Source organism: Bactrocera oleae, chromosome 5, assembly GCF_042242935.1.
Source record: "Bactrocera oleae isolate idBacOlea1 chromosome 5, idBacOlea1, whole genome shotgun sequence".
NCBI lineage: Eukaryota > Metazoa > Arthropoda > Insecta > Diptera > Tephritidae > Bactrocera > Bactrocera oleae.
In genome coordinates, this window is record NC_091539.1 from 49,158,211 (window position 1) to 49,169,987 (window position 11,777).

Consider the following 11,777-nt stretch of genomic DNA (forward strand, 5'->3'; position numbering starts at 1 on the left):
AATTTTACAATGTTTGATCAGATCAATAAACTGGTAAGGCATAGCACATTGTAGACCTATATACAAAACATGAAAGAAAAAGTCGATAATCATCGGATAATCATTGTCTCCGAGTAATAACGGCGGCAATTTCGAAAAATGCTGCTAAGAGAAAAATAAATTAAAGATAAACTGATTGCCCAAATTGACTATTGTCATCTACATTTTAGAAGGCTCTAACTCAAAAAATGTTACAAATAATTATTTAAATTTTATCGATTATCGAAATTACGCACTATGTGTGCCCCTTATTATCACAGTGCTTCCAATCAGTAATTTAGATAATAAAAGCTCTCAAGGGATTACTCCACTCTAAAAGGAGTTCACAATATTTTCGGTAAAACAAGAAACAATATATAATATTTAATATATATATATAATATAAATAATTTATAAGAATACTTTATTCCCTATGCAATATTTATAGAAATATTTTACTGCAGATGGTTGGCTGTTGACCTGCGGCTATTGTAACACACCAGAGAAGATTATTGATCTCCAATTTTAGCTCAGAAAACTAAAACTACTCTAAAAACACTTAATTTTTATTGTACAAAAATCTGGAGAAAGCTCTTTCTCTCTCTCTTCATAAAAATGATCAACATTTTGTTCTTGACAAAAAATGTGCACTAACTAATGCAACGTAAAAACCGCAACGTATTTTCTAGATAATAAAGTTTGAAAAATACGATTTAAATTTCAACTCAAATAGGAAAATTGCTCCAACAGTTTTTAACCATGTTTCTGGTAAATTGAACAAGCAATTAAAAAAAAAAAACCTTTAAACTATTATACCTACTTCGAGTGCGAAACACATGACTCCGATCGGTATTGATATACAAGGAAAGCTACTATTTTTATTCGAAGAGAGAATTTTAATTTTTGTAAATTCTAGTGTGGCATACTTCTTTAATCTTATAGTTACGTACTTTGAGAGCAATTTGATGAATTTTTGAGTATCACTCGTAGTGTGACTCTAAGTCTGTTTAAGTCCAGCTCTTCTCTTTCTTATATGGCACTACAACCACTTGCAATCCAGATGAGTTCTTTCTTTAGTTTCAGAGCTGGAAAGATTTTCTATTCTAGTATTCCACATATATTCATAATTATCCACATAAGTCATAATAATAACATAAGATCTGAAAAAACGACAACTCAATATATAATATTAAATTAAGCCTCTTCGGTTGAGTTTATATCACATGATATATCTCATTTGAAAATGATTTTAACATAATTTTCGTTGTCGGGCAGTAAAGTATAGTCATAAAATTAAGTGTTCCAAAGAATTGGAATTCATTATTTTAGGGAATTTCATTAATTATTATTACAAGTATGACCAACCTAAACGGTCAGTTGCAAAGTCTGAAATTATTACATAGGAGGAGAAATAAAATGGCTAATTGCATTAATTTTTGACAATATGCAGGTATAAATGAGAAATTCTTTTCAAGAAATTTTATAAACATATATGGAGTAACGTCAGCCGGACGTTTCAAAATCGTGAATATCAGTTATATGGTTGCTAAGGCAATTTTTCGTTCGATTTTATCCATTTTAGACACAAATATACTCTGTTATTAGAAAAATTCGCTCCCTCAATTTTATTAATATAACTTCAACATTGGCCGATATATGTGGTATACCATAAAGTTAAATGGAATTTTGAAAATCTTTATACTAGGTATATGGGTGCTAAGTATTGCCTCGATTTAAGCCATTTTTGACACAAAGATAAACTATCAAGAAAATATTTTTATGAACTTTAATTATATATCTCCCACATTAATCGCTATTTTTGGTAAAAAAGTTAACTATAGGTATTGTGGTTCACATTTTTGTTACCTATGGGTTTAAACAGTTTTGGTTCGGTTTGGATAATTTTTGGTTTCAAGCTGGCAAGATTTGTGCAAAGTTTTATCCAGATTACAATCACACTTACTTCCTAGGTAACAAAATTTTAAATTCCATCTTATCCAGTCACTTTCCAAAACACAAATCAAAAACCAATAATGGTAGGTTGTAGTTCGATTTCCCCCATTTTCGCATTGTAACATATTAATATCAGCCGAGTTTTATGTGCTGAATTTGGTTGAAATCGTTCGGGCAAGTTCCGAGATATGCGATTTCACCTAAAAGTGGGTGGTGCGACGCCTATCGTTCAATTTTGATACCGGTTCCAATAGAGCCCTCTTGTGCTATCCTGAATGTAAAGTTTTATTTCTCTGACGCATTTTGTTATTGATTTATTGCACTTCTAGTAGTTTTTAACAAAACGGTTATATGGGAAGTAAGCGATCTAACTCGATTTCGCTTATTTTCACACTATCGTAAGAAAGGTCAAAAAGATTTGTCCTGTGCGAATTTGGGTGATATAGCTTGAATCGTTTGGGAGATATATACATTAAACCTATAAGGGAGCCACGCCCACTTTATAAAAATTTCAAACCACAGATACTCTTTGCTACTGCAGTTCCCTGTACCAAATTACAGGTTTATATTTTAATTTCGTGCCTATACAGTCACTCACTCGGATTTCAACTCGCCTCTTCATCCTGATCATTTATATATATGTATATAACCCTATATCTAACTCGCTTATTTTTAGGTAATACAAACAACTGTTAGATGAACAAAACTATGTTATTATACTCTGTGTTGCTACATGTTGCAAGAGTATAATAAATAGTCTTGCCTTTAGCGTCGGTTTAATTGACATGACCTTTAGCAATCTACCGAATAAAGCAGTTTCTTTGCTGGGGATCACTGGTACATGAAGGCACTTCGAAATTTTAACAGATTCTGATTTTGCTTATTGTTTGATCTGCCTTCCTATTTACCATAACTTTTTACGTGGGTTATACACCAATTATGGCGTTCTTCTAAACTTTATATAGCATTTGTTTAGTCGGTATATCTTTTATTTGAAAAAAGGGCTCAGTCTTTACATCTTCATTAACGTTAAATATTTTTCCAGGGAGCATTTTTTATGGTCTGAGAACAGGAGAAAGTCACTTGTGGATCATGTCCGGAGAATACGGTGGAAGTGCTAGCAATTCGATTAGTCCAAATTTTACCATCGTTTTATTGGTTTGTAACATGGTGGATTGTGTGAAACAACGATTTGTTCTTCTTCAAATTCGGAATTGGTCTATCGCGTAAAATCTCATCAAATGACTTTAATTGAAACTCTGTGTGACATGAAGGACTTTTCTTTCAACCACATATTATCACATATTGACCCAAATATATGTAGATATCGTTTTGTTAGCGAATAGGTATTTCAGCTAATGTAGCGTCAATAACTCATAAAATTCGTTCATACATTTTTTTTCTAAAACAATCTAACTCACCTTTATAAAGGTGCTCTGCTATTTCTCACGAACCAATTAATTGATTCATGTAAAATGTAAACACTTGTCCTTCAAAGATTAGGTTTATATACTCCCTGTTCTTACAAAAAAAAAAATTAATAAATAGGAATGTTTTTCGCTATATAACAGTATGACATAGTATAATATATTTTCATTCGATCTTCATATCTATTTTCTTATAATCAATCTGACCTCATTGAAGTTGTATACGAAGCATGCCTATAAATTGGAGAAAGTGAAAAATTGACAACGTGAAGTATAGCCAAAGCAATGAAATTAAAGCGCCCGATGGGCAGAAAGCATATGAATCACTAGCACACTTTGAGCCCGTAGCTCTTTGCTCCTGTCAATTTTATTTTGACTTGAATTATGATGTGCAACATACGCCACACGACAACAGCAGTTCGACAGCTAGCAATGCGCAGGAGAAGCGCAGTCCAGCGAAGTCAACGCGAACGAAGTGTTGACTCTGTTGGAAGCACTAAAGGGACGACAGACAAATAGGCGCAATCTGCGCCCCATGAAGCCCCTACACATACACACCACACACATGTGCCTAGAAGTGCGCCTTAAGCGAGGCAATTGTCATCCGTATGAATGCGAAGAATAAATGGTTGGAGCTGCAATGGTCAGCTGCAAATTGCAGTGACGGAAAATATTGACTCGCTGGCATATTGTATGGAGCTTCTCGAATTTGTTGAATTGATTTAATGGTGAACACATGCATAAGATAGCGCGCTGTGGGGTATACCTTTGGAAGGCCAGAATGCAACAGCTGCAAAATTCAATATGTCTTTAGTGTTATTTATGCCACATTTGCCGAATAGTTGGAGATGAGGTTGGCATAGTGTCAGCGCATTACTTTAAATATGACAAAAATTAATCGTAATTAAGATGATCATATTCAATAAAAATCAATTTTTAAACAAAGCGCAAATAATATATTTACTAACCTTTTACAAATGTCATTAAATCTCAAAAGCTCCTAAACTGAGACTCGCAAGATCAATTTTGGGGATTCATATGACTGCAATTACCGACAATCACAAAATGATAAAACTAGCAATTAACAAACACAGTTAGGCCATTAAAAAATATACCTCAATTTTTTGTTTAATTATGAATATATTCCATGTTTTAGAATATGCTAGAATAACAACAGGATATTATGCAGATTTTTCCTGAAAAGCTTTAGCAATAAATCTTTCTATCTACAATGTAATAGGTAAGAAACGAAAACTAATAACTTTCCAACTCACCAAACCGCCCAAATCGCCACAGACTACTACACTAAGCGTCGATTCTTATTTTGAGACCTCAACGACCCCCGATCAAACCATAAATGCGGAAGTTATTCGATGAAAATGATCAACAGTACCCTACTATTCGGTTCTGGGCGATTTTACAAATCTCGAATTTTAGCCTTCAGATAGAAAATTTCTGTTAGTACACATTACCTACCAACAGTCGAGAGTACACTAGTTAGCATTGCATAATTAACAGCTGTTAAGTTCCCCTGTTATTCATATGCTGCAAGCTAGAAATTAATATTTTCTAGATATAACGGGGATTGGGGATTTATATTTTCTAGACATAACGGGAACGAATAACGGTATTAGACCCAAAATTGGTTGAAACCTTACACTTTCATTCGACACTTCAACGACTCAAACCGGTCGAAAAGAGGGGTGTTGTTATTCCATGAAAATGATCAGCAGTATCCTATTTGTTTCTGGTACAAATCTTCGCATTTTAATAGAACATTTCTGTTGAACAGCACTTGCAATTATGGCAGAAAGTAAGGTAAACAGGTTCCTTACTACCCAAAAATGTAAAATCACATAAGCTTATTGCAGAAATGATGCAATTTTTTAATAAAAATCACTATTTGGATATGTGTCAAAATACAGATTAATGAAGTAAAAAATACAAAAATTTCTTTTATTAATCATTTTCAATTGAAAACAAAACTGTGTTTGCATACAATTTTTGTTATAAAAATTTTCCTAGTTTTTTTCGATTTCCAATATTTCATATTTTTAATTAAATTAAATTTTCTGAAACTCCACTCAAATCCCTTTCATTTGACACCAAAATCATCCAAATCGGTTAAAATTTGCCAAAATTACGAAAAAATCGCCTTTGGTCACTCGGTTTCCTCGCTTTTCGGTCAAACTCACAAACATCAATTTCTATCAGGCGACCATAAATGCCAGTAGGCCACTGCTTCAAAAAATCAATCAATTTTCGTTGCATACCTCAAAGGCGCACGAGCAAATCATGCAAATGGTGGGCAATATAGTGCTGCCGGCATTATCGCTATAACTTTGGAAAAACTCAACCGATTTCAATGATTTCGGTAGCTAAGGAAAGGTAATAGCCTCAAGAAAATGTTAGTAGTATGCATCTATTTTCATCTTACACTAAATCATGGCAATTCAGCTAGAAAAAAGTTTCTCAAAAACAGGCGCTACAGTTGTGAATTTGAGGTGCTATATGATAAAATATACTTACAAAGCGTATCCCAAGCATTAAACAGCACAAACATTATTTCAACTTGTTTTAAAAATATAAAATTACAAGTATCTCTTCATAGAGTTGCTCAGTTACATTTGATTTGAAAATATTTCTTCTACTTGTGATTTGCTAATATTTATTAGTACCAGATTGTATAGCTGCAGGCTTGCCCTTTAATTTAGTACCTGAGTGCACGAAATTGGGTACGAATCGTAAAAGTTGTTACTGTAAACGTGGCGGAAGTCTTCCCTTCCGGGTTTCCTGCAGACGTCGCTAAAGCAGTTTGATTTGCGCCTTTGAGGTAGGCTACAGAAAAAAATTATTTTTCGCGGCAGTTACCTGCTGGAAGATTCTGCGTGCCTGGTGTAAATTGGGGATTTGTATGAAACGAAAAATTCTTGGAAACGCCTGGGATGACCAGATTGCAATTTTTATGTAATTTTGGAAAAAATCGACTTTCATGCAAGTAATTTAGTATATGGATAAACATATTTTTTTATATCCATATATATTTAGATATATTTTATGTAGATAAATTTATTATACACTTTCTATATAAATTAAGCCCAAGTTTTTTGAAATGAAATATTTTCCTGTTTTTTTATTTTTTTTTTATTTGTTTATTGAAGTCATACTTTGTCTCTAAATTAGTACAAACTTTTAACGTATTTTCATATTTATGAATAAATTCTTTTCTTCTTCGACTTGATAGTTTTTGAGGTTATGTTACATTTTACATAGTATACTCGTATGTGTTTATTTCTAACATTTTTTGCAGTTATCTTATTCATAATATGTATAAAGAATTATAATTTTTTTAACTAAAGAACAATTTGTTGTTCGCTTTCAATTCTCAAAATACTGTCGTAACGCAATCATGTCCAATTTGCCGTAGCCTTTTTTCCAATACTTCCATTTTTTTTTTGTTTTTTACCCGTTCACCAATCTTCAAGAGTTCGTAAATCGAAGACGAAGGATTTTTACTTAGTTTTGATACATTATAAGACTTATAAAAAAAATATAGATCAGAATCGGTGGTGTTCATATTTTGGGTAAAATTTAATATATTTTATTTATTTAACAAGAAGATAATTATAAATAATTATATTACAGTTTAAAGGCGCTGTGTTAGCAACGAAGGCTATCGGCCTCAAAAAAGTGAATATATGTACATATATGTATTAATTGGAAGGCAAAACATTAGATACAGTTTTTTGTTATAGGAGCACTTAAAATCTGCAGTCGAAATAGCAGAAAAATCTCAAAAAAAATAAATTACGAATAAGATTTCGCAAGAAATATACATAATAATAACATTACACATATAAATTATTCTAACGTAAAATTCTTTGCCTTCAGATGGGAAAATTTGGTGGGTTGCTCTCATTTTAGACCCCTTAGATTCCGATTTATACCATATAAAGAAAATTGACTATTGAATGATTTGAGAAAAAGATATTTCCATTTACTTAACAATTTCTCTGTTTTTTTTTTTAGACTGGAATCCCCCACACGTCAGCTTGAACTGACCGCTGCAAAGGATATAAATTTGCAATCGCGCGCTGGTGCAATAGAAGTAGCTGCACTGAAAGATGTGAGGCTGAGTGCGCTGGACGGAAGTGTAAGTGGTAAATTGGATAATTTCAAGTATTTAAAAAAATATATATTACATATATTAAAAAGCATTATGAGTGCATGAGTTTTGAGCTTAATCTGCTGTCTATCACTACAACATATTTTCATTTATAATTTTTATCTTTTTCTTTTGCGCTCTCCTTTTATTCATACAATGAAATCGTGTCTCACAGCTGCGCCTGGAGTCCGCGAAAATCCTTATGCCGAATCTGCGTACGGCGCAGCCACCACCACTGGGGGCGCCACAAAGTCGTGACCATTTGCATCGTGTCTTCCAGCTGTGCGCCTGCTCGAATGGCAAACTATTCCTGGCCGCGCCGCATTCGATATGCGCCGGTGATGACAGCACTGTTTGTAGATGATTACCAGAACGGAGACAATAAAGCAATTAGATGCTGCACTGAGTGTTTGAGGAAAAAGTGGGAAAGCATAAGAAAGTAGTTAAATATTCAAATGTAGTATATAAATGTATTTGTAAGTAAGTATAAAGTATAGATATAAAATCAAGCAGGGGTTAAAGTAGAATTCATATCAATGTAACTGTTAAATATCACGTATGTATATAAATTATTAACGACAGTAGTGGTGGGTAGCGAGTTAGAGTAATATGTTATATAAAACTTTTATTGCTCATCAGAAATATTTTCTATTATTTAGTTATGACTTAAACTGGGCTATATTTTCTGTTGCAAAATTTTCATTGATTAATTATAGAAATTAAATAAATTTTATTGCCTTGTGGGCCTTGTTAGACAGGATGCAAAATAAGAATATTTTCATACAAATTTTATAGAAAAGTTTCAAGAAGAAGGTGCAGAGGATTTCGTAACTTTTATTAAGAAAAACGTTTATTTTATTCTCTGGAGAATTAAATTAAAGTTAATTCCTGCAAAAACACGCATGTTTTTGAAAGTTTTTTTAATGACGACGCAATTAAAATACTTTTATTAAAATCAATGGTAATACATTAAAGTATGGCATTCGAAAAATGTAATAAAATGTTCACGAGAAATATTAAATAAATCGGTTGCATCGTAGCTATGATACCCTACTTATTTGCTTTTCTTATTGCACAAAAGGGCATAAAAAGAAATGTATCTTAATTTTGATCGATCAATTTATATGACAGCTATACGGTATAATAGTCCGATCTAAACAATTTCCTCGGAGATTGCACCATTGCCTTGGTTAATAATTTTTTTCAAATTTCGTGACGATATCTCGTGGAATAAAAAAGCTCCCCATACAAGTACTTGATTTCGATTGTTCAGTTTGTATGCCAGCTATATGCTAAAGTGGTCCGATATCGGCGTTTCCAACAAATTAGCAGTTTTTTATAGAGAAAAGCAAGGTTGCAAAATTTCAGATCGATATCTCAAAAACTGTGGGACTAGTTTGCGTATGTAAAGACTGACGGACATTGCTAAATCGAGCCAATTCATCATGCTGATGATTTATGTATGTATACATTTTATGAAGCCTTCGACGTTTCCTTTTGGGTGTTACAAACATCAAGGCAAACTTAATATACCCTGTTCAATGTATAAAAATTGCCAAAAGGTCGACGCAGTAATTTTGAACCTAGTTGTGAGGGGAACGCTTTAGAGTTTTGAACACTAAAAAATCCGATTTAAAACGTTCATAAGACAGGTATAAAAATACTCATCTTCGTCAATTTTGCTTCAACCGCCTACATTTTTACACAATATTCTTGAGATATCATGCATTAAATAAAAAAAAGTGTGAAACCTTGTCGAAGGTATGCTAATCCAAGTTGAGTCAGCTATCTTTTAAACGTTATCACGTGGAACTGCAGTTTTATGAAGTAAAAGTGTACTTTAGCCAGAAAATGAATATATTATATATTTTTTTCCCGAGTCCTCCATAGCTTTATAACATAAAAGTCTAAGAAGAAGATTCTTTGTTATAACGTTTTAAAAATTAAGGTAAAAACACTGACAAAAAGAGATGATCTTGATTTAGCAATTTTTCTTTGAAAGAAACTGTGGGGTTAACTCAAAGAACGTTAAAGCCATAATTATGGTAATAGAACATCATAAAGATAAGATTACAGCGAATTATCTGAAAATCAAAAGAATCGCATGGATGCACCAATAACTATTTTGTGACGCTATGCAACTAGTGTCATTTCAAAAATACCAAAGTTTCGCAAATGACTCGAATCGAACAAAATTTCTTGATCTATGTTGCAATCGGAAAAAAATACAGAAAATTACGCTCTCCTAGAGAATATCGGTCAATTAATATCTTTTAGGGGATATTCTAGTCCAGAAATTTGAAAAATTCAAATTATTTTCCAAGTTATAGCAGTTTTAGTGTCATGGCAACTACAATTATCCTTAACTTAAAAATCTAAAAGCGTTTTTCTCGCAATATCTCAAGATTTAATCAACAAGGGTGTAAATCGTGGAGACGAAGACCCGGCATATTTTTCTCATCAACTGCAAGAACTCATAGCTTTATCAAAATATATTACTATTTTTTTTTATACCCTGAACAGGGTATATTCAGTTTGCCACGAAGTTTGCAACACCCAGAAGAAAAAGTCGGAGACCCTATAAAATATATACAATACATAAATGATCAGCATGATCCGTCCGTCTGTCTGTTTGTATATATGCGAACTAATGCCTCAATTTTCAAGCTATCGATTCGAAATTTTGCATTCCTCTTTATTGTCCATTCCTCTCTAAGAAGCTGCTCATTTGTCGGAACAGCCGATATCGAACCACTATAGTACAAGTATATAGCTGCCATACAAATTGAACGATCGGAATCCAGTTATTGTAAGGAATCTTTGTATTTATGAAGGGTATTATTATATTATATATTCGCTGCAACCGAAGGTTAATGTTTTTTCTTTTATTTATCTTTTTTATACTTTCAAAATATGAATAAATAAATCGCTTGATGGCCTCTAGACCAGAATACCCTCCTGAGGTGAATAAAACTCAACAAAAACCTAATAGTTCCGAATATAATTAATTATTTGGAAAACGAAATATCCCGATTTGTTATCAAAATGCAACTGTTTGATTTTAATGATGATGGTGACTAAGTAAGATAATTGAATCAACTGCCCACCCTAGCAAAGACTATATAAATATAAAGTATAAGTATATATAAAATAAAATAAAAATAAAATAAAAAATATATATATATATGTATATGTATGTAATAATAAATATACAAGTAATTAAAAATTGTTAGATAAACGCAGCATTAAATGTATCAGTAAATAGGCTTTAATAAAATATTATATAAATGCAAACAAAGGGTATAAAATTATAGAAAAAGAAAATATTTATTTGCAAAAATCCATGTGGAATAATTGGTGAAAAACCACCGAGTTAATTATGTTATTAATCGAAACAATAATTACTGAGAACCAACGCGTGCATAAAATATACTGAGTATAGGTATAAAATACATAAATAAATATATAAATAATCATATAATATATAGTAGAATGAATCTTCGTATGTAGGATTGTATGTCTGATAAGAAAGCTTGGCAAACTAGAATTTGTTGGAACATTACTGTAAATAAGTATGCGCATAGTTTATATATAAGGGTATGTAATATATATAGTATTATAAAATAAATATTTATTAATTAGACAAACGTAAATATCAAACTAGTTTTTTGTTATTTTGTTTAGATTTTTAAGCATTAGAGCGTGTTCGGGAGCTTGTAAACATGGCTTGTGGTCTATTGTGTCACAATTAAGCGAATGTACAGGGCGCTTCATCCTTCGGCATAAAAATATTGAATAACCTAAAGGAAATAGCCGACTATTGAATTTCAGATATTTTAATATAATTATTTGAAAAACTTTATTGCAACCACAATTTTTTACTACATTCTACATACATTCGTGGACAGACGTATGCATAAATATCGAAATGATTCCTCACCATATTAGTATTGAAAGATGGAGCACCCTGTATATAAGTATATAAAATAAAATACCAACGTACTGCATATACTCATTAGCACTTAAATTACATAAAAGAAAATATTAAAATTAAAGTTTAAAAAATTAAAATAATTTAAAGTCATCAGCTGTAGTTGCGTTCGCTTGTAAGCGAATCGCAAAAGAACACTCGCCTATAAAGCGGCAATACAAACTTGGCTTATTTATTGGATTCAGTTTCAGGGGGTTGATAAGCGACTGGTTGATTAGTGATA

At 32.0% G+C, this 11,777-nt stretch overlaps 1 protein-coding gene across 1 annotated transcript in view; it reads left to right on the top strand.

The window, feature by feature from the left end:
* Scgdelta (sarcoglycan delta) overlaps positions 1–11,210 on the top strand; it is a 45,976-nt gene extending 34,766 nt beyond the window's left edge. Inside the window, exons 6-7 of the mRNA XM_036366305.2 lie at positions 7,428–7,551; positions 7,739–11,210. Coding sequence (XP_036222198.2) covers positions 7,428–7,551; positions 7,739–7,927 — 313 coding nt within the window. The 3' untranslated portion in view covers positions 7,928–11,210. The remainder of the gene's footprint in view (positions 1–7,427; positions 7,552–7,738) is intronic.
* Positions 11,211–11,777: the final 567 nt, after the last annotated feature.